This window comes from Petaurus breviceps, unplaced genomic scaffold (genome assembly GCF_028583685.1).
Source record: "Petaurus breviceps papuanus isolate PSGF00001 unplaced genomic scaffold, PetGlider_PUasm1.0 108, whole genome shotgun sequence".
Classification (NCBI taxonomy): Eukaryota; Metazoa; Chordata; class Mammalia; order Diprotodontia; family Petauridae; genus Petaurus; species Petaurus breviceps.
In genome coordinates, this window is record NW_027185593.1 from 2,689,462 (window position 1) to 2,712,911 (window position 23,450).

Genomic DNA, 23,450 nt, shown 5'->3' on the forward strand with positions numbered 1-23,450 from the left:
TTCTGTAACACTTGTCTTTGATGGAAGCATTGAACTTTTTTTGGGGGGGGCGGGGGGAGAACACGCTGAATACACTTGCAATACACTGACAATACTAGTATTATTGGTCATCTTTTTGTGTGTTGGAGTCTTAAAGGAAGACCATCTTTGCTCTCTACCACCAGCTACCAGGGGCTTCCAAGCAGGCTCAGGACAGAGAAGGCAGCCCCACAGCTCCCTCTGTCCTGTTTGCTCACCTCATTTTCTTTTCCATCAAATGCAAACTGTATCCATGTCCAAACCAAATACCACTTGTTGGGGAAACTCAGTACTTTGCCAAGCAGAACTAACACCATTTGGTTGCATATGCAAGCTTGAAAAACTTTTTATTAAAAGAGGAAATAAAAGTGAACTGTCTCTTGGTGTGTGGGATGAAGGTAGCTTGTATGTACCTGGCAGACTGGGGAAATAATCCAGAGAAGCAGATCTTAAGGATGAGAAGAAAGTAAGGAGAGCACGGGGTGTACTCGTGAGAATCTCTGATAACCCTTCTTCCTCTCCCAGCTCCTGCAAGTCTAGGATCTGGGTCCTGGGTCCTTCAAAGAAACTCTGAGCCAGAATGAACCTTAGAACATACTGTCAGAGCTGGAAAGGTCCTGAGTTGTTTTACCTTTCAGGTCTGTTTCCTCATCTTGAAATGAAGGATTTGGATGAGATGATTTCTAAGGTCCCCTCTGGCTCCCCAAATGCTAGTGAACACAACTAGCTCCCAGAGCTTAGCAGAAATGTCAGAGTTAGAAAGCCCTCTGGAGACCATTTCAGTCCAACTCTCATTTTAAAGATGAGGATGTGAAGTTCTTGAGTTCCCACTCCCTCTCCCCCACTGGGGTTTCCTGGTTCCTGGCAAAACTGGCATTCAGAACTAGAATTTTAGCTCCAAATGGACTGTTTTGGCTGGGAGGCAAGGTGGGGGAGAAAGGAGGAAGAGGAAAAAGGAATATGGTCTTGAATGGGGAACCAAATCCTATTTCCTCCTAGACAACCCTAGTCTATTCCTCTTAAGGCAGATCATAGATGGAGGCATTTAGAGCTGGAAGGAACAAGTTCAACTGCCTCATTTATAAGGGGTCATGATGAGAGACCCAGTAAGGGCTCCCAAGAAGTCAGGAGGAGCTGGCCAATCTAAAGGCACAGAACTGTGATAATATCCATTAAAATGAGATCTTGAACAGGGCAATGGCCTCTGAGGACCTTCCTGAGCCCTGATGGATGGGAGTGGTAGACCCCAAAGGCCCCCCACTTCCAAGTCCCTTCCTACATCTGCTGCCATCCCACCAGGTTCAGAAAGAGGGAGACGGATGGGAAGACCAAAGGCAGAGGCTACATCCCTGATACCCAATGTCACTGAACTGCAGAGATGGTGAGGGCCATCCAAGGGGGCCAAGCCCACTCCATGCCTGAGCTGCATTCCTCTCTAAAACATCCCTGACAAATGCTGCTTGAGGACTTCTAGTGACAGGGAGCTCACAGCCTCCCCAGGCTCCCGTTCTACTTTTGGACAGCTCTAATTATTATGGAAGTTCTTCCATACATGGAGACTAAACCTGCCTCTCTGCAACTTCCCCACCAATGCACCTGGTTCTGCCCTCTAGGCCCAAGCTGGATTTGAGACACAGCACACCATGGAGACAAATGGAATATATTAATATTTACATAGGTGGAGCACGATGCTGGGGGACAGGAGAAAGAAAAATTAGATCAAACTGGGGCAGCAGGAGGGAGGGGCCAGCAGGCTGGGAGCCACACAACCCACCAAGTAGCCCCTGGGGCTACAAAGGGTCTGCATGGTCAAGAGGTGGAGGGTCAGCAGGCACAGAGAACGGGGCAGAGGCTATCCTGAGGGGTGAATGGGCTGTGACTGCTGCTCTCACCCAGCCACCTCAAATCTGTCTGTAAAAGTTAAAACAGAAAACGGGAAGGACATGTTGGTGGGCTTGAGGCAAACAGGAGTATGTGCTTGAGAAGGCTGAGGAAGTGTGGCCAGAAAGTCAGCAGCATTCACTAAGAATCCAGAACGGCCGTGGCAACTGTGAGAGTCCTGAGAAGGTGGCAACCTGCTACTGCCCACTGGCCTCTGGGAAGGGCCTGGAGGGCTGTCTTGAGCCAAGAGCCCAGTACATATCTGGCTCAGCTCCCTGGGGAGGGGAAGGGGCATAGACTAGACTCTATATCCAATTGGATTGCCAGACTCTTATTCTCCTGCTGCCCCTCAGAGAAGTTCAGGTGGCTCTTGTAAGGTGCTGGGTGCCCTGGACTCCAGAGGAGTCAGAGTCACTGCCTTTGCCTCAACAGGGCTTTCTCCTAATTGGCTGCAGGGCCCCTGCTCCTTCACTGTACTCCAGGGCACCACTCTAAACCAAGCTGGTTTGCTTGTCAGGACTGTATCTCCACAAAGACTTCCCAGGAAGAAAGGGGCAACACTAAAGAGAATCCCCCTCCACCCCACCTCCCAAAGATCCACTCAAGATGCCATGTGACCTGAGAACAGGTGGCTGTGTACCCAATGGATCAGGGGCCAATGCTCAGTACATCTCACTTCCCATGGAAAAAGCAAACTGACGTGGGCAGAGGCACAGGCACACAGGCTTGAAGGAATGGGTGCCTACAAGGGCAAGGTGGAGGGAGAAAGCACCAAGCTTTCTGCCCTTCACCCAGGCTTGCTCACTATCAGCAATACCTTTACACAAAGCTAAGGTTCCTCTGATATTTTTCCCTGTGAGGGGAGACAGGGTGCTGGTCTGAGTTGGATATGCAAACCTGAGAACCAGGAATGCACAGTAAGGCAGAACGTAGGTAGCAAAGTGAGTGATTGTGGTGGGAAGAAGGATGTCGGGGATAGTGGCAGGGGAAGGGAAGGGGCCCTCTTCAACACATCTCTTATGACTGGGTCACAAACAGCTCCTGAGGTCAGTAGGAAGATCAGAGTTGAGAGGGGACACTCTTGACCATTGGAAAATAAGACCCCGCTTTGCTGGGGGTGCTGGGACATCCTGGGAAATGGCAAAGGAAGGTAGGAGACACAGAAATGAGGGCAAGGCTTCCTGATGAGACATGAGGGGAGCTGGTCCCACTATCTTCCCTGGAGCCAGGGAGGGAGAGGACACAAACAAGTCTAAGGGCTTTCGAGCTGCAGAGTTCTTTATCTTGGGGAATACCCAAACCCCAGAGATGGCTTCAGAGCAGATTCAGCCAGATTCCCCGTGTGGAGGGAGAGGTCTGGCTTCAGGAGTCAAGGACCTCTTAAATGGTACAGATGACCATGCCCCTCAGGGATGCCACGCCTGTACAGAGAGGAAAGGGGCCTCAGTGGGGGGCCGAGAAGGATTGGGGCTCCCCACTCTCACCTCTAGTCCCTGAGTCATTTTGGGCTTCCAAGAGGAGGGCCTGGGGGAAGGGAGATGGCAGCTAGGATTTAGATATACCCATGACTCAGCCCATTTCCCAGGTAAGCCAAACTAACTAGATCTGAAGATACTCTACGGCTGACGAGTAAGGGCGAAGCCTCAAGATCCTGGACAGAGGAGCTCCTCCTGCTGTCCAGCTCTGAGTCCTGAAGGCTAATTTACCCAGAGGATCTGGGAGGGGCTGGGGCACATTTCTCACTTCACAACTTCCGGATCTTCTCAGCCACAATGATGGGGTTCTCCTTGCGGATCTTCTCGGCGGCCTCAGCCTTATAGTCAAAGGGACAACTGTGTTTTTCTGAGTATCGGTGCATGGCACAAAACAGATTTCCACAGCGGCAATCAAAGCCTGGGCAGGGAAGAAGAGAACAAGCTGCCAATCAATCTGATCCAATTCAGGTGACATCTGAACTCAGATCAAAGATACATACGATCATAGGATTCAGAGGGGAATGTACCTCAGACACTGGAAACCCAAGGCCCTCATAAGAGAAGAGGAAACTGAGACACAAAGAGGAAGGCATCTGGCTCCGATCATACACTTGTATGTAAATATCAGAGCTGAGACTCAAGCCCAGACCCTCGAAGGCCCAGGGGATAAAGGGTTGTACCTGGAGTCAGGGAGAACAGAGTTCAAATCCATCCTCAGATGCTGATTAGCTATGAGACCCTGCGAAAGTCACTTAAGCTGTCTGCCTCAGTTTCCCCAACTGTAAAATGGAGATAATAGTAGCACCTACCTCCCAGGACTGTGTGCAGTTGAGATAATATTTGTAAAGTACTTTGCAAACCTTAAAGCACCATATAAATGTTATTATCATTATTATTAAAATCAGACTTGGGTGGCCAATAACAGAGAAACACACTGTGTCTTGCAATCCCCTTCATGGTACAATGCACATTGACTCCAGACGTGAGCTGGGCCCACAGTTACCAATAAAGCTGGACCTGAGGTTGCAGCACCACAAATCCCATAGGGACATTTACGTAGACTGTGCCTGTGGTGATTTAGGGCACCTGACACATTCCATAAACATATGGACCAAGACAGGCAGCTGATTCATGCTATAAATAAGGAGAGATGTCCCTCACCATGCCCAATGTAACAGGTTCCCTATCAGACAAGGGGCCCTTCTTTCCAGCTTCTCAAGCAGTGTCTGCTGAAAATTCCTCCAAATTTCAAGAACAGGAATGTGCTGGACAAGTCCAAATGACAAAGTGACAAAGTCAATTCCATTCAAGGAAGGCCTCCTATGGGCCCTTCCGCAGAGGGACTGACCCTTATGCTTGTGGAGCCTGGCCTGGCTGGGCGGAGGCTTGGCTGGGGCCCCTTCATCCCACTCATGGTCCTTGGCAGGCCCCCTATACCCACTCCAATGGAAGCCCCAGCTGATGGCCTTCCCTAACCAAGGGAAGAACAGGAAACATCATGCAGGCAGATGCCCACGGGCTCATCACCTCAAACTTCTCAGGCCCACAGACAGTGCCACCATCTGAGTCCAGCACTGTAGACACAGAGACAACTTCTGTTCCTACAGACTCTCTCTCAGGTCTATCTCAGGGTGGCCAAGGATTCAGAGCTAGAGAGGACCCATTCTTCCCAACAACCTTGTAGGACAGCTAGTGGAGGAGGGATGATCAGATTTAATCTGTAGATGATGATCTGGAGCCCTGGGGAGGACACAAAGATGGAGAGAGGGAGGGGGAGTGACCTTGCCCAAGGTCACAGGATAGCATCAGTACCAGAACTGGAGCCTTGGGCTCTTGCCCAAAGTACTGCCCTGCACTGTGCTCTCTCAATGTGGACAGAACAGAGACAGTCAGAGCCAATGGCATGGTAGACTGTCTAGTCCAAGTTTTTTTATTTACAGGTAAAGAGAGACCCCCAAAGGTTAACTGATTTGCTCAAGACTTCACATGTAGGGGATGGGGAGGAAGAAACTCCCAAGCAAACAATGAATAGCTGTGGTCTTGCCTCCTGCTGGGGGAACTTCCGCCCTGCTCTTCTGCCCTCCCAGATACACGATAATAACAGCAGTTCACATCTGTAGGGTGTTTGAATTTTACAAGAAATTTTCTTCACAGCAATGCTTGGAGGTAGAGTGCATAAGCATTATGATACCCATTGTACAGATGAGTAAATGGAGGTACAGAAATGGTAAGTGACTTGCCCAAGGTCACACAATTATTCAGTGATGAAGGAAAAATTAGAGCCAGGCCTCTGGACCCCAATTCCAGCCCTCTTTCTACAACCAAGCTATCTCCCTTGGCTTCTTTCTCTTAATAATAATATAGTAACGATTCTGTAGTGCTTTAAGGCTACAAAGTACTTTCCTAGTAACAGTCTTGAGAGGAAGGGAATTCATCTGAAGCATGCAGATGAAGACGAGATACAGAGAGGCTGTGACTTTCCCACAGCCACACAAATGGCAAATGATGGAGCTGAGACTGAACCCAGGTCCTCCTGTCCCCAAGTCCCTTTCCCCTACATCCCTCCACTTGGGAGGGTATTCAGTGGAAAGTGGGGCTTGGGCCTTATGGGTACTTTGCTTTGCCTTTTTTCTTAGTTTGGCTCATCTAGCATCTCAGTATGCTCAACAAAGAACAGAGGTGAAGTCAATGCTCAGAATCTCTGTTCCATTTCTACCTGCTGAAAATGAGAGAAAACCCCAGGCCAGAAGTAGGTTACTGACAAGGTGCTTGTGGGTGATTTTAGGAAGCACTTGACAGGAGTCCCTGGCGGAGTGCAGGGGCTCCCAAAATAGAATTGCACCTCGGTCTCCTAGGAGCGCTGATGAGCTCACTGGCTCTTCCTGGGGGTGGGGAGCTGCCTGCTGGAGGCGGAGAACAGAGGACAGCTGGAGCTGGGAGAATGGATCCTCCATGCTCCAGGATTCCCAGCAAGCAGAAGTGGGAAGGAGCCAGGCTCAGCACACAGCCCTCAGCATGTCTCAACCCAAGCTCATTTTGCAGGCCCCTAAGCCACTGCTCCCAATTTTAGTCTCCATTGGTGGTGCCCCAGTCTGTATCCCCCATCTTTGGAATTCTCCCCCTCCTCTTCTCTGTCTTCTTCCTTGGTTTCCTTCTTCCTACAAGAAGTCTTTTCCAATCCTGTTGATGCTAATGCCTCCCCTCTATTGACATCTCCTGTTTCTCCTGTCTATAGCTTGCCTGTACAAGGCAGCTGTTTGCATGTGGTCTTTTCCATGTGACTGATTTCCCTGAGAACAGGGGCTGTTTTCTGCCTTTCTCTGTGTGCCCACAGAGGCTGGCACACAGCTGCCACTTAATGACTGAGTGACCAGTGCCTACGTAGGGAGTCGGGCATTGGCTGTGCCTCTTCCCCCTGCCTCCTGCCCTCCTGTCCCCATCCCTCCCGTGCTGCCCCAATCTGCCTTCTCAAGCAAGCATCTGGTTATGTCCCTCCTCCACTCAGCAAAGCATCTAAAGGTTCCCCTCTGCTTTCCAAGTACACCTCCAGCTCCTCTGCCTGGCACTCCAGGCTCTCCCCAACCTGATGCCACCCCTCCTTGATCAGACCTTCCATTATTTTTCTCTTTGTTCATGGAAAGCCCTCATTCTCCACCTCTTCCTGGAATATTCCTGTCCACCCTTTGAAGCCTCACTCAGAACCTGGGCCCTTTATGAAGCCTTCTTCTGGAGTTCCCTCTCTGTCAAAAGCAAAGTAGCTGATCGTTTCCTGACTTGCCTTAATAGAAATCAAGCAGGGAAAATGCCATTCTAGATCTAATTGTTACCTCCAAGGAGAAACTGGGGTAGAAGTGATGGGAATCTTGGTGGGAAATGACCACCCCAAAAGCAGAGCAGAGATTAGGAATCCTTCAGACTTGTGCCCTCCACTGTGGGCCTGGGACCTTCAGAGGGCTTGGAGAAAGGCAGGAAGGCTGAGAAGCTTGACTGCAAGCAAAGAGATGTGGAAAGGGGGGGGGCATCTAAATAGACTGGTGGGGCCCACAAGAAGCAAGAGTAGGGAAGGAGGGATACAGAGTGCTGGTCCTACACAAGGTCAGAGGCAATAAAGTGCAAGAGAAAAGGAGGCTGGTGGGGAAAGTTAAGGAAAACAAAAAAGGTTTTATAAAGAAGGTGGTTAGGCCCATGCTTGGGGTAGAAGGGACAATGGAAAGGAACATCCCAAGGAGAATGGTCTTTGGACTGAGAGGACAAATTGAACCTGGCTCATAGAGAAGTGAAACTCAAAGAACTCTAAGACGTGATCTTGGATAATGGGGAAAAAGCAAATTCTGTATCCAAATTCCCCAAAAAGGAAACAGTGAAGTCTGCAAACTCTAGATAAATAAACCTGAATTTAATTCCTAGAAAAATTCTAGAATATGCTAAAGTGAATATGCAAAAAAAAGGAGCAGAGATCACTAAGGCCTCGGTGATAAAAGTTTGATCAGAAACATCCTGCTGGAGAATTCAACTTCCTTTTCTGAAAGGGTCACCAGACTACAAGGCAGCTTCTATTTGGCAGATGTCATTTACCTAGATTTTTAGCAAAACATTTCACCAAATTCAGACAAACGGGCTAGACTAAAAATAGGTGGGAGGATTAGAACTGGTCACCATTAACAGCTTTGTGTCAGTGAATTCCTGTGAAGTGCCCCAGAGACCTGAGCTTTAGCATTTTTATCAACATTTTGGATAAAAGGACAGAAATGACATAAAGTTAGGAAGGGATCGATGACACAATGTATGACGCTAAGATGGAAGAGGGATAACTATAAAGTCTTAAACTGAGGTTCAAAAATCAATGTCCTAAGTACAAGATGAAGGCTGGTGGCTCCTGAGAAGTGCCCGATGGGGTCCCAACATATGCAGACTGCCTCAGCTCCCACACCTCACAAGCACAGGGATGAATCAATCAGTCCCTGAAGCTCCTGAAGCATCAGGCAAGTCTATGGTTTCTTGTAAAGACCTCTTCCATCCCTCTGAAGGGTCTGAGCATCCAATGTAAGTCACCATCCCAGACTAAAGGGGCCTGAGGCGCTCAAGGTCACATACTTAAGGAATGTCCATGCTGACGCTCCGCCAGGCAGCAGCCTCTCTCTAAGCTCCATCTCCTCAAACATGGCCAGAAGCTGCCCCTCCTGAAGCAGACTGGCTCTTTCTGCCCTAAGATGGAGAGGCCAAGGTGACCTCAACAACTGAGACATGGCAGGTGCTGCACTGACCTGCTTGTTCGGCCTCCAACCCTAGCTGTATTTCTTTCCCTCCACTCTAGAGACATTTTTTTTTAATGCGCTGTGAACCATGGAATACCTAGAAAGAGAACTGGATTTGAATCTTGCCCCTGCCCCTCACTATCTGTGTGACCTTGGACAAGTCCCTTCCCCTTTCTGGGCCTCAAGTTCCCTCATTCATAAAGCTGGGTGGTTGTTCCAGATGATCTCTAAGGTGCCTCCCAGTCCTAAAGCTCAGACCTCAATCCTTCCAAGGCTTTGTGTCTTCCTCTCCCAGAACCAAGGAAAGAAGTTTGCACACAGTTCTTCCAGGACTCTGCCCAGGGCCTCCTGCTCCTACCTGTCAGACCCACTTTTTTCCGACAAGCAAAGCAGCGGTTCTTCTTCGGTTTGGGTTTCTCTGATGACTTCTCTTCCTCAGAGGAGCTCTGAGATGTCTGGACAAGAGAACCTGGAGGAGAAAAGACAACAGAGTGAGGTCAAGTAAGTTGTAATGGAAATGCAAATTTAAAGATCTTCCCTGCCCCTAGGCTAAAGTACACCTGGAGCCTGGGGTGGGAGGCTTGTTTTTCAGTAGATACTTTTTGATTGGCTAGTGGGTCCAAAAGGTTGTTACATTCTCTGAGCCAGGGGAAGGCTATATAAGCCCTGATGTGTAGCTTTGTTTTGGGGCTCACTTTGAAAAGTGTTCTGTGATTTGATCTGGATTCTGGGAAGCCGTTGTCCAGAGCCCCCCGGCTTTGAAAAACCCAGATGTTGAAACCCAGATGTTGATTGGGTATGGATATAATGGTTGGACAGTTTGAAATCTGTCTACTTGATCTGTTTCTGTCTTGATAATTCTGCCTGTATACTTTGAAGTTCAGGGTGCTGACCTCTTTCCCCTGAACTAGGTAAACGATACATGTTTGACTGATTATGCTTGTTAACCCACTTTGAGTTGCTTTCCTTCATCAAAGCAGACCCAAGAACCTGTGTTGGCAGCAAACCCTGAGGATGCTTGGGGTGCTTGCTGCTACAGAAGTGCACCAGAAGCTGGGGAAGCAGTGGATGGCTCTGTTTCTAAGCTGTCCCTCCAGGTAGTTGCAGGCTCATTTCAAGGATGTGGCTGTTAGCCAAGACAAGCCAGGTCTGGATTCCTCTTAGGAACTAGCCTTTACCACTGAAGCCTATACTTGGGAATGTGCTCAGTGAGGGCCAATCTTCATGTTTTAGGGGAGAATCTGACTTTGGAAAGAACTCAATTCCTGGAGAATGGCAGGGTTCTAGACCTTACATGTCTTACGTGGCATGGACCCTTGGGTAGTCTGGTGAATTCTAATACTACTGTGGTTTGTTGCCTATATTCATACTCAAAAGAAACCCTATATTTCAATTAGAGGTTAGTGAAAATAAAGGTGTAAATTTTTTTCTATTCAAGTTCATCTTGTAAGGGGTCCATGGATCCCAGGTTAATAACCCCTATTTAGAATAAAGTCTGGTGAATATGGTAAGGGAATTGAGTTGGAAAATACCATGTGAGGATCAAAAATGAGATATGAGTATAAAGTAATGATGCCAATATGTTTTCTCCCCTAAAAACATCTCCAATACTTCATTGTGTCATGGAAATGACTCTGGGCTCTCAGTGACAGTGCCAGACAAGCACAGACAGGTTCTACCAAGCTATGAATGCTGTGACTATGGGCCTAGAGATGGCTGTTCCAGTCAAGCCTACCTAACAAGCATCTATTAAGCGCTTACTACGGGTAAAACAAAAGCCAGCTCCTGCTCTGAAGAAGCTTACAGACTCTACTGGGGGAATACAAGACTATAAACAGGTAATGTTGGAGAATGACAATCTACTGACCTGAAAACCAAACTAACCAAATTAGAGCAGCTCATCTCCAGAAATTTAGACACCCAAGGTGTCTGGGGGATGGGATGGGAGTGTACAGGAACTGATGAAGACCAGCAATTAGGGTATTAGAGGGATTGTGGTCACTGGATCACAGCTTCTGAGCTGGAAGAGACCACTGAGGTGATCTAGTTCAACCTTCTCTTTTTACATGTGAGGAGGGTTAGTGACCTGCCCACAGTCTTACAGGCAATAAGGGACAGACCCAGAATTTGAACCTTTGTCCCCTAACTCTACATCTGACATTCTTCCCATAAGATCATGCAGCAAGCCTGACTCAGTAAAAGGAGAACTATAACTGATGAAATCATGGATCCTTAAAGTACTGAAAACTAAGCCCTAATTGTCCCCAGAAAGCAGCATTTAATCTATTTATTACTTACATATGGGACCCTCTGGGGACAACATGCCCACTTTGGTTATCTAATCCAGACAAAGGTTGGGGTTTCAAATTGGGTAGGGGGAATGAGTGGTACCATGGTAGGCCACTGAAGGGATATGAGAGACCCTGGAGGAGCCCTGTGGCCCACTCTGCTACGCCTCGGAACCCCAAGTCCAGCATTCTTTCCACAATGCCACAATGCCTTGTGTTTCACTAGGAGGAGATGAGTTGCTACCCAATCAGGCCCGGAACTGGATCATTTGCTAACTGGCTTCAGCTCTTGCAAACACAAGATTTCCATTTTGGAAAAGCTGTGCTAATGTCTGCCACAGACCGTGTACACAGAGGCCCCCATTCTTATTGGCTACATCAAAAGTTATTTCAGAATCAACAGAGAATCAACCCTGAGATGTTCTGTCTGATGATTTTGGGCAATTCACTTTGCAACGGGACACATTTTTATACACAGTCACTGAGTCATCCAGAGCACAGAAGCTCCTTTGGAAGGGATTCAGAAAGTTGTGCACCTGTCCAGTCTTACTGCCCCTTAAGACATCCATGACATGAACACTCAGCTTCACTGCGCCTCAAATTGTGAAGCAGCTGCTCTGGGCATGGCAGCCTGAGGGGATGGGGAGACAGAGATAAGAAGCAACAATCCCCCATCATGGACCTTCCATTTTGTTACACTATGCCACTCAATGAGCTCCAATGATGGCTAATTCATTATCTTTCAAGGCAAACCAGGCAAACTTTCTTCTGTCTCTGTGCTTTAAAGCAGAGTCTGAAGATTGTAAGGTATTTTATTTTGTTCTGGAAGTTTCGATAGGGCTTTTCGTCAATCTCACCAAGTCATCATGGAATGTGTGAATGGGAAGGGACTCTACCCTGGTGGTCATCTGGTTCAACCCAGATCCAGAAGGAATTCCCATGATCGCCTGTACCTGACATTCATCTTCTGTGTGGAGAGCGCCAATAAAGGGGTGCCTGCCCCTCTTGAGGTATCCACTCCACCTTGGGACAGCACTGAGATGGTTTATGCTGACATCAAGCCTGAACTGCCCTTTTTTGCAGCTTTGACCCTTTACTCCTGGTTCTGCCCTCTGAGGCCAAACAATACAAGTCTGATCCCTCTTCTGTACAACAACAGCCCTTCCAATACCTGAAGACCCCCACCAGCAATGGTCATTCATGCCACAAGCTCCTCCTACACCCCAGGTACCAGGAGGGCAGTGCAGGATGTAGTGGGAAGAGATGAGCTGGGAGGCAAGGCATCAAAGTCTCAGCAAGGCATCCGTCCTGAGTCAGAGCCTCCCCATTTGCCCCCTGTCAAAAAAGGTTCAGTGGAAACTACACTGGAACAGGCATCAGGTGCTCCCTGTTCTAGTCCCACCTTACTAGCAGTGTGACCACAGACCTGTTGCACCACCTTCTGGGCCTACATTTTCCCAGTGGTAAAGTGAGCCAGCTGGCCAGGATGACTTCCAAATGCTGCCGCCCATGACTCTGGAAGCCTGCCGGCCCCCGGGCAGTACAAGATCCCCCTTGTGGATCTGTCCGTTACCTGAGGAGGGAGTCGTGCAGAGGGTCTCTTCTGCCTGGCCGTAGCTGCTGGTCTGGCTGTGGCTCTCTTCCTTTGATATGCTCATAGCTGTCATCTGGTGGGTCACAGGAGTCTGAGAGTTCGATCTGAGGGCCCATCAGGACAGTGCACAGCAGAGAGCAGATAAGAGAGACAGTCAGCGAGTTGATCTTGTAGAGGCAGGGAAAGTGATGGAGAATAATGGTACCTTGTGACTGGGAAAGGCAGGGTGCGGACATGGGGCCAAGGGTAACACAGGGATGGGGACACCCAGGAATACTGTGCTCACCTGGCTAAGACATCATCAGGTGTAGGGTCCACCTCCTCTGCACATGCTACAGGGAAGGTCTCCAGGGCAGCAGGACTAGGGCTGCTTGCTGCTGTGGACAGAACACAATCAGGCCTCAGAGGGTCAGCTTGGTTTGCAGGTTTGGCCCAGGTCCCATTACTTCTCAGTCCTAGGGAATTCAAAGGTAGAAGGGAGGTGGTTGGCCCCATTGGACCCTTTTAGGTGCCTAGCACTGTACTGGAAACTGCAAGAGCTGCCAGAATACTAGCCTTTTTTTTTTTTTTAAAGCAATCGGGGTTAAGTAACTTGCTCAAGGTTACACGGCCAGTTATTTCTGGGTGTGGTGCTGAGTGTCTGAGCCCGGGATTTGATCCAGGTCATCCCAACACTGGAGCCAGTGCTCTTACTCGCTGAGCCACCTGGCCGCCCCCAGAATATTAGCCTTGACCCCTGCCCTCTAGGAGCTTCAGGTCAAGCTGGAGAACTGGTACTAGAACACATGCTACAATGAGAGAACAATCAAGTGTGGACTTGAAGGGTGGACGATCAGACCTGAGTGAGTCCAAACCATGGGAGCTGGACTGGGCAGGAGAGGACTCATGAGGAACTTGATTAGCAGACTTTGAGCAAGTCAATGTGACAGACAGCATACTTGGAGCTTCAGGGCAGCCGGGAATGCACGGGCTTTGGGCAGGCCAGGGACACATACTAAGCTCACTGTGACCTCTCCTCTAGCTAAAAACAAACCAAGCTGAAGGACTGCCTTAGCCCTGCCTTTAACTGTCTTGCTATTATGGAGGAAGGAGGTGGCAATGAAAAGCTCCAGAATGGCATGCCAGCAAGGTATTTTGGCAAGAGCACTGGACTGGGAGTCAAAGCACCTGCACCCTTCACCTATCCTTTGGCATCAGTTTCTTTATCTGTAATAATACAGGGTCTATGCCCTTCTTCATGTCTCCCTAACACCAAATTACCCTGGGCTTATTTTATTATTTATATGCAGACATGTTGTTTCTTCAAACATACCCATAAGCACTTTGAGGGCAGGGTCTCTTTCATTTTTGTCTATATCCTAATTGCCTGGCACACAGTAGGACCTTGATAACAATTCCTACTGGTTGGCTGATTTCAGTAGGAGAGGGAGAGGACCAGGACAGAACTTTAAGATGACTCTGGTCAGGAGGTTACTGTTAACAGTCCAGCCATCAGGGCACCTTCTCTCCACTCCCACCAATGTTCATAGGAAAAGTCAGTGGCAACCCAGTTCTGTCTCTCATTTCCCCAAGTTCTATGCCCTCTTCAATACCCACCAGTGGCTAACTGATGGCTGACTTGGAGATACTCTTGTGGGGCAAATAGTCTCATGTCCTGATGGGGAGGACAGAAAAAAAAAAAGGGTCATCTGACTCCCCAGGGCCTACAACAATGAAGCCAAGGGGAGTTGGAGAGGAATGAAACAAAACAAGTTTTAAATATCTTCCAGGATGGAGAAGATCTGGGCATAAAAATACAGGCAGATCCCTGAAAAGGCACCAGATGTACCTTGGCAGTGGGCTTTTTGTTGCTAAAGAAGAGCCTGAAATCATAAAATTTAGAGACAGCAGGGACTTTGAAATCATATAATCCAATGCCCTCATTTTACTGGGGTGAGGGGGGAAGAGGGGAAGGAAATGAGGTCTGAATCTGCTAGAGGACACAAAGGTAAGGTGCCAGGTGCCAGGGCCCTGAACGCCTCCCTCTCTCCTAGGCTTCCTGTCCTGTGGTACTGCCGACCTCTCTCTAGGACCTGTGAACATGCCCTCTCACCACCAGAGGCAGTTGGTGAACATGCTCCCACTGGCTATCACTGGGGATGAAGTAAAAATTCATTTGATCTGGAGTTGGAGGTCCTCTAGCCATAACCTAGTCTAGCAGCCTTGTTTTGTACATAAGTACACCCGAGTTTCCTGATTCCATTTAAAGCCCTTGTGGCTGCCTAGTGTTTGGATGACCAGCTGGAGCCTGGTACGTATTTCTCCACAGAAACAATGAGAAATTCTATCCTCTGTAGCATCCTAGGTTAAGAAAGCGTCTGGGGACCAGCTGCAAGACATCACTACCACTTGCAACACTGTTCCTGTAAGAAGATATGTTTCCAGTTCTCTCCACTGCTGGGGAAAGGAGTGGTTTTCAACCCAAGCAAAATTTTTGCTGACCCCTGTATTGCCCAGATCGGAAGCCCACTTCACACCACACCACTGCTCACACTGCTGTCCCTGCTACTATGGAAGACCAGTGATCTTTTGGGTTTATAAAGCACTTGCTTCACCAACAGCCTTCTGAGGGACACAAGGAAAATATTATTATTCCCATTTTACAGTTAAGGGAATTGAGTCTCACTGAGATCATATGGCATGCCCAAGGTTTCTCTTGGGCAGGTTGGGACTTCAGAAACATCAAATGTCTGAGCTGGGATCAGAACTCAGACGTTCTAATTCCCAGGCTTCTCCACTGGGGCTGCTCCCCTGTAAAGCTGTGGAGATGAGTAGTTATAGTTCACATTTCCATAGCCCTTTGGTGTTTACAAACCACTTTTTCTGTCACAAGAACCCTCAGAAATTGAGGATGCTAAGTATGGTCATTGTAACATCCCCATTCCCACAGATTCCAATCCCTCTCTCTGCCTCAGGCTTGCCCTCCCAGGCACTCTTCTGTCATATGAACATCACTGCGGGGCTTGGGACTGTGCCATTCTGATAGAACACTTATTAGTTTTCTCTTTTTTGTCCCTCAAAAGCTGTGCAGGAGTGGCAGCAGGACTCAGGGCCAGAAGGGCAGAGTGTACCAGGCTCCACCAGCCTCAGCAGTCACTGAAAAGCACAAGCCACAATCACTCTGTTATATCTGGGACCTGCTAACAGCACTCTACTCTCTAGACCAACTCAATGCAGAACTGAGTCCTCCAAGTCTGTGCCCACACTTCAGTCACTACTCTGTCCATGTTGCACACACAGGGCCCAGATCTCCTTGATTCTCCTAATGTGCTCTGAGAGTCCAGGGAGCAATTATCAGAGAATCAGAGGCAGCTGCTAACATCTCTAGCTTTCCAACCCTGGATCCCCAGAGTCCAACAATCATCTGCATCTCACAGATGAGGGCCCAAGAGGCCTTGCCCAGGGCCTCCTGGTTGGGACAAAGCTGAGACTTCTGGGCCTCTGGGTCCCAAAGCCAGGGTCTTTCTAACTAGGCCACAGCCCCTGTTTAGGGAGTTGCGGCAATGAAAGTACTCCATAGCAGGTATAGCAAAGGGCAGGGAAAAGGCATGGGATGAGATCCCTCTGAAGACCAGGCCCTAGGCAGGACTTGACTTCTCTGCCACATGCACAGCACCCATTTGTCTCTTCACTTCACTTCCCTAAGCCTCAGGGTTCTCACATGTAAAATGGACATGGCAGTCCTCACACCACAGAGATTCTGCTATACTGAGAGGATTGTACTTTATAAACCTTAAAGCGCTGGAGAAATGAGTTACAGTGCTAAGCCTCCTGATGTGGGCAAAAAAAGGTGCCCTGGGGATGGGAAACATCCCAGAAGCATACAACCTGCAGACAACACCCCCTACACACCACCCATCATTCAGCTTCTACTTGAAGACCTGCACAGATGGGGAGCCCCTCCCCGAGACAGCCTGGGTCCCTCCAGGACAGCTCTCATTATTAAAGAAGTTTTCCTTACATTGAGCTAAAATCTGCCTCTGCAACACTCCCTGCCTTCCAAGTCTGTCCTCCAGGGCTAAACAGAATGAATCTCATCTTTCTTTGGAGAAGCAGCTTAGTACAGCAGCCAGAGTGGTCAGGTGAAAGCTGGCCTCAAACTCCTCTGATGTTTATAAGCTGGGTAATCATGGGCAAGTCATTTGACTCTTTTAGGCCTCAGTTTCCTCATCTGTAAAATGGGGACAATAATGCCTGCTGCATCTCCAGAGCTGCTGTGGAACCAAAGAATGGCTTGTAAAGCTCTCTGGCACCATCTGTGTGGTACAAATGCCAATTACTATCACTATACCACACAAAAGCCCTTCATCCTCCTCCTTACATTCACCTGCCCGTCCCCGCCCTAATCATTCTTGCCCAGTTTCTTCCATTGGTCTTCTCCTGGCTCTCCAGTCCTCTTACCATTCCATCAACAATGTCCTTCTTATAATGCTGCACCTAGAACTGAACGCAGCGCTCCAAATGTGGAGGACAAAGGGCAGCATCCCCACTGCTGGCTTCCCTCTGGCTACTCTCAGTAACGTCTAAGATACTTCACCACTCATCTTGCTGAAGTGGGTGCTCCTGCTTCTGTAAGCACAGATCAGACAGAACCAATCCATTCCTTCTCAACATCTGTGTCCTCCCAGGAATCCTTGGGGACTTTAGCATTTTGGGAAGACCCACTTTCCACCTGTTCCCTGTCCTAGCTTCGCTTCCTCAGCTTGGCTCACCTCAGGTAGCTTTTACATTGTTACCAGTGCACCAGTCCTTGCTGGGGATGCACTACAGTCTATTTACTTTTTTTTTTTTTAATAAATCTATTTTCTTTGTTTTATTTTGTGCCACAGAAGGGCAATTGGGGTTAAGTGACTTCCCCAAAGTCCCATGGCTAGTAAGTGTGTCAAGTGCCTGAGGCCGGATTTGAACTCAGGTCCTCCTGACTTCAGGGCCGGTACTCTATTCACTGCACCACCTAGCTGCCCCTAGTCTATTTACTCTTAATCTATGGTCTCTTCTTTGTCCACTGGACCACCAGCACTTCTTTTGAGTCTATGATTCTATTCCATGATGCACAGTCATTTTCATCAGGAAAAATATTATTGTTAAGCAAATGGGTTTTTGTCCAGGGGATGGTTTGACTGCAATGTCACATTGGCACCTATTGAGAGGGCAGTCTACTAGGACACCCTGATATTTTTCAGATGGTTAGGTACATCTGCCGGACCTTTCTGATCTACCTGGTGTTGGCAACCTACTTACCACCTATCATTGGGAACGTGCAAGGAAATGATGTGTCCACCTACCCTCCCTGTGACTCCTTACCTGAGGGACTTATTCGCCCACTATTCTGCTGCCGCTGGAGGAAATCCTTATAGCAGACAGAGCACATGCCATTGGTTCGAGGGTTTCCATAGAAGCCGCAGCCTGTGGTGCACAGCAGGGGCACCTGTGTTTGGTTGGTCTCCTGGGCCATGGCTGCACTGAGCTCAGCTCCTGACATCAGACAATAAGGCAGGTTCAGTCCTTTCACTGAGATGGGGAATGAGTGCAGAAGGAGAAGAGCTTGCATTCTGAGAACTCTTTAAAGTTTAAAAAACATTTCTAAAATTTTTTTTATTATGAACTTAACAACAAACATGAACAATTTAATATATAAGGAATAAAAAGGGAAAGTTATATGTGATGCTAAATTTGTTAACATAATTTTTAAAATTTATAATTATATTTACATTTATAATTACATTTACATTTATAATTACATTTTCCTCACAGTAGTCTTAAGAGTTAGACAAGGCAAATATTACTATCCCATTTTATAGATGAGGAAAATGGAGGACAGAAGGGTGATTCCCAATGGTCACAAAGTTTACTAAGTGTTAGCTCTGGGACTAAAAATTCAGATCTTTCTAGAGCAGCATTTCTTGGACTATACCACACAGCCTGCAGAGGAAGTCCTACTGGGAGGAGGCGAGGGAAGGTATGTTTCACCAACACTTCTCCAGGGTCAAGAATGGTCATGGTATTGATTCTTCTTCTGGTGTCTACGTGGTTTCCTTTTATATTGCTATGGTCACTGTACCTTGATCCCTCTGGTCTGCATCAGCTCCCCTCCCACCTCATTTTACAATGAAGGTGACTGAGGCTGGAGAAGGGAAGTGACTTGTCCAAGGTCACATATACAGTAAGCAACAGAGCTGGGGTTCTAGTTTGAGGGACTCTAACTCCAAATCCGGTGCTCTTTGCACAGTGTCTTTTTTAAGCTTCTCCAGAGCTGACAGTTCAGTTCTCACTGAAACCTGAGCACAGACTGCCTGGTGATGCTAGTTTTTGAGGTAATGTTTAGGTCTCATTTTTTTGTTTCCCTCACGGGATTGTGAATATAGGAAGTGCTTAATGAAGTCCTGTTCCCAAACTGGAAGCATTATAGGGAAGCAGCTGAACTCTCCTGTCACTATTGGGCCTGAAGTTGAAGATTTTTCTGTCTTCTATGATGGCTAGTCCCTGGGTCTCTAAGCCTGCCCTTTCTTCATAGCCCTGAGTAGACCTGCAATGATTCAGCCCAGCATCCCCATCCTTCTCCACACCCAAGCTCTGCAAGAGTCTGGGTGCACAAACATCAGGGCTGTAGCTGTGGGGCACTCAATGTACCCAAGACATTTCTGAAATTGTCAAGGGACTTGCTCAGGCTGAACCAGGGCCAGGGTGAGTGCTTCCCAAGGGGAGTCCTGAACAATGTTTATACTGCTTGGCACCTGGACCTTTACACTCCTAATACTCACTCTCTCTCTCCCCAGTCCCAGGTGCCCAGATTCACACCCCTAAAACCAAGCTCTGATTGGGTCCTTGCCCTGCTCAGCATAATGGAATAGAAACACTCTGGATCTGGAACTAGAAGACCTGGTCTAGGTCTAGGTTTCCTACTTATTATTTGCATAAGTTTGGGCAAGTCACTTTCCCTTTCTGGGCCTCAGTTTTCCCATAAAATGAAGGAAATGGCCAGCTCTAAAGGGTTATGATTGCTGTGGCTCCCTACTGCCCACATGCTCAGATGCTTCTGAAGCGGAGCCATCCTTTGTTCTCCCACCTGCCTAAATCTGCCCTGACCGAATGTTCCAGCCCTGATTCCTCTGTGATGCCCTATCTGATCGTCTCAGCTCTCAGGCATTTCCCTCTGAGGCTCTCCCCCTCATCTGACCCTTGGCAAAGAGCACCTCTGGTGGCACGAGCTCCAGCTGTCCTCTGCCATAGCCTGATGAGTGGACACTGCTCTGCACTGGGGAGTGGATTCAAATCTTGCCTCCTCTATTTATTAGCTGTCTGACCACAGGCAAGCCACTTGAGTTCTCTAAGCCTCAGTTTCCTTGTCTGTAAAATGGAGATCATAATAGTATTCACCTCACAGGGCTGTGGTGAGGGTCAATGACATGCTTGTAAAGCACTCTGTAAGCCTTATGATGAGACATAAGAGTTAACTATTTCTTTGATGGTAGAGACTGTCTTGTTTGCCTGTATCTGTATACCCATCACTTTAGTACTGTGGCCGGCACACTGTAAGGGCTTAATAAAAGTTTGTTCTATCAAAGATCAAATGAGGTAATAGTTTTCAAAGCGCTTAGCATAGCGCCCAGCCCAAAGTAGGTGTTCAATAAATGCTTCCTTTCTCTCCCTACTGAAGACATAGGACAACTCTGAATCCCCTCCTAGTGCCTGGCACAGGGCTGGGGCCCATAGCAGAGACTCAGTAAGTTTAGTGATAGATTGACAAAAGCACAAGACCATTGTAATACATATTTCTGGTACACTCCTGTGATTTCATTGGTATAGTTTTCCCTATAAGGAAAACCAGTGCAGACTGGGCTCAGCGGCTCAGGAGAACTGTATAGAGCCTGCTGAAAAGCAAAGGGACTTGCTTGGCATTACACAAGGTGGGGCTTGAGGCCAGGTCTTTCAGACTTGGAGACCTGATAACATTACTCTATGCTGTCTCTCTGTAATAGAAGGGAGAAAGCTGGAAAGTAGGAGAGAAAAAGCAGCAGAAGCAGCAGTGTCTAAGGAAAGAGCACTAGAAGACAGGATCACTTCTGGCTCTGCCACTTATTAGCTGTGTGGCCTTGGGAAAGTCTCTTCCCCTCCTATGGGCCGCAGTTTGAAGTAGATGTGATATTCTCAAAGCTACCTTCCATTTTCTAAAGTGGCTCAAATCATATGCTCAGGGCTATAAGAGCCCTTAAAGATTCACTAAACCAACACTGATTTTATCGATGACACAAGTGAGCTCTAGAAAACAAGTGATTTGTCCCAAGTCATCCCAAGCACTTATTACAAGAAACTCTTGGGAGGCAGATTCCCCAAGGAACATGAGCCCTCTTCCTAACAAAATCAAAGAGCTGGTGCCCAAAGCTCAGACATCTCTTCACCCTGTTCCTGTCTTCTTTCCCAACCCCTTCCCTCAAGGGAGCACCCTTTGCTTTCAAGGGCAATAGCTACCTAGACAGACAGTGTGTCTAACAGGCTTTCAAAAAACTTATTTACCCTTTCTCTAGCTCCTTGCCTTGAATGCAAACTCCTTGGGAGGGCAGAAGAGATGCCTCCCAGGGTCTGGGAAATCTTGTCACTTTACCCCCTATCTCCAATCTTCTTATATATATATTGTTGTTCAGTCTGACTCTCTGTGATCCCATTAGGGGTTTTCTTTCTTTTTTTTTTTTTTTTCTGGAGGGCATTTGGGGTTAAGTGATTTGCCCAAAGTCACATGGCTAGTAAGTGTTAAGTGTCTGAGGCCAGATCTGAACTCAGGTTCTCCTGACTCCAGGGCTGGTGCTCTAATCACTGCACCACCTAGCTGCCCCCCCCCAGTAGGGGTTTTCTTGGCAGAATGTTTGGCCATTTCCTTCTCCAGCTCATTTTACAGATGAGGAAATTAAGGCAAACAGGTGACTTGCCCAGGGTCACACAGCTAGTGTCTGAGGCCAGATTTGAACTCAGGAAGACAGGTGAGTTTTCCTTACTCCAGGCCTAGCACTGTATCTACTGGCCACCTGGCTGTCCCTCCCCATTCCACTCCCCCCGGAAAAAATTGTACCCTGTAGTTATATGTTATAGTATATGGGTCTTATTTTTGTGCTAGACTGTGAGATCTATAATGACAGGAATCCTGTATTACCAGTATTCAAACTTTGTCAAGCAACCCAGAGCAAAGCTCTGTACACGGAAGGTGCTTAATGAATGCCCTAAGAAAGAATGAAGGTACATCACCCAGCAACAGCAGAAAGAGCACATAACTGTCAGTCAAAAGGCCTGGGTTCGAAAGCTGGTTCACTCGATGACCTTGGGCAAGTCTCTTTACTTTTCTGAGCCCCAGTTGCCCTTATTGGTCTAGATGACCCTTCCAGCTCTGAATTCTGGCCAAAGCTCAGCTCACCAGAAACTTTGGGTTTGCCTCCCTGTCCATCACACCCGCCCCCGAGACCCAGCCACCAATCCCGGCCGCCCCTCGCCATCCCGCCGACCAATGGGCAATGCGTTCTTCAGCGGGGGGGCGGGATTTGGTCCCGGGCGGCCCCAGGTCCAGCTGCGCGGCCTTCGGGGTAAGGCGAGGCCGGGGATGTGCGGCCTAGCCCAGGCTTTGCCGCTCCTCAGCGCGGCGCGACCCGGCTCGGCGGCGTGACCCGACCGGGGTCTGGGCGGACGAGTGAATGGATGGCCGCGGCCTTGGCCCCAGGGCACGAGGCGCAGGCGGGCGCCCCCTCGAGCGGCCCCGCCGCGCTCACTCACCTGTCGCGGCCCCGGGAGGCCGCCCGGACCCGGCCCGGCAGTGGCGAGGGCGGGCTCGGGGCCTCCCGCCCGAGGGAGGCGGCAGAGCGGGGCGGCCCGGGGAGGGAGGCCGGCCGGCCGGGCGGAGGGCTGGCGGGGCCGCTTGTCGGCCGCTCACACGCGCCCAGGCGGCCCGGCCCCACGGCGGGTGCCCAACATGGCCGCCGAGCGCTGCCCGAAGTCGCGGCTTCCCCTCCCCCTCCTCCTCCCCTTCTCCCTCCTCCCCTCCCTCCCTTCCCCCTCCTCCTCGTTCCCCTCTCCCTTTTTGCCCCCTCCCCTCCCCCTACTTCTCACTCCTTCCCCTCTGCCCCTTCCCATCCTTCCCCCCTCCCCTCCCTGTCCCCTCTTCTTTCCTCCTTTCCATTTTTGCCTCTTCCTCTCCCCCATTCCTTTTCCCTCCTCTCACCACCTCTCCCCTTCTCTTCCCCTTCCTCTTCTCCCATCCCCTCCTCCTCCTCCCTCTTTCCCCTGCCCCCTCCCTTCTCCCCCACTTCCTCCTCTTCTGTCTCCTTCCTCTTCTCTCTCTCTCCTCTTCCCTGTTTCTTTCCCCTTCCTCACTCCTCTCCTTCCCCCCTCTCCCCTCCCCTGTTTTCTCTTGGCCTCTCTTCCTCCAGTCCTCCCCTGTCTCATCTTTACATTCTAAAATGGGGGGGCCGTCCAGATGGCCAGGCCCATGCAGCTACCTTGCGGGGCAGCTAGCTGGCACAGCAGACAGAGCACAGGGCATCATTGTGAATAGTGGCACCGCTCTGCTAAGGCTGGCAGCTATCATCATGGCTATTGTAATTATGTCATTATCACCCCCTGCAGAAGGTGCAGTCTGAGCACAGGCTTGGAGGAACCCGGGAAGCCGCGGGGCAGAGATGGGGGGAGCGCCCAGGCACGGAGGACCACCGGGCACAGCCCAGGAGGCTGGAGATGGAGGAGGGGGTTGTGAGGAGCATCACGGAAGATAGAGAAATTAAGAGGCGCAGATCCCCTCCCTCCCCCTAGGAGAAAATAGGGAAACGGAGACTGACACCCTTTACTAACCCTAACCCTTACTAACCCTAAATGCAACCTTTACTAAATAAAATTAAAATCTTGGACTAAATTAAATTTAAAA

The 23,450-nt window shown here is 49.0% G+C and overlaps 1 protein-coding gene and 1 long non-coding RNA gene across 5 annotated transcripts; one reads left to right on the forward strand and one right to left on the reverse strand.

Moving 5' to 3' along the window:
* Positions 1-334: 334 nt before the first annotated feature.
* LOC138149022 (AN1-type zinc finger protein 5-like) lies at positions 335-23,159 on the reverse strand. Of its 4 annotated transcripts, none has more exons than XM_069071956.1 (7): positions 23,029-23,159; positions 17,855-18,025; positions 12,798-12,966; positions 12,491-12,615; positions 8,988-9,098; positions 3,643-3,792; positions 335-3,320 (listed from the first exon to the last, which is right to left on the reverse strand). In XM_069071956.1, exons 2-6 carry the CDS (start codon positions 18,003-18,005, stop codon positions 3,644-3,646), a joined length of 705 nt encoding a protein of 234 aa, XP_068928057.1. In that variant the 5' UTR covers positions 18,006-18,025; positions 23,029-23,159; the 3' UTR covers positions 335-3,320; position 3,643. The 4 variants fall into 4 exon arrangements, with proteins under 4 accessions (XP_068928057.1, XP_068928146.1, XP_068927973.1 ...); XM_069072045.1 differs by lacking the exon at positions 23,029-23,159 and adding an exon at positions 22,752-22,811 and having other exon boundaries at positions 12,798-12,885; XM_069071872.1 differs by lacking the exon at positions 23,029-23,159 and adding an exon at positions 22,752-22,811.
* On the forward strand, positions 22,039-23,450 carry LOC138149201 (uncharacterized). Its single transcript, XR_011165261.1, has 2 exons — positions 22,039-22,119; positions 23,156-23,450. It is a non-coding gene; the product is annotated as an uncharacterized lncRNA (long non-coding RNA).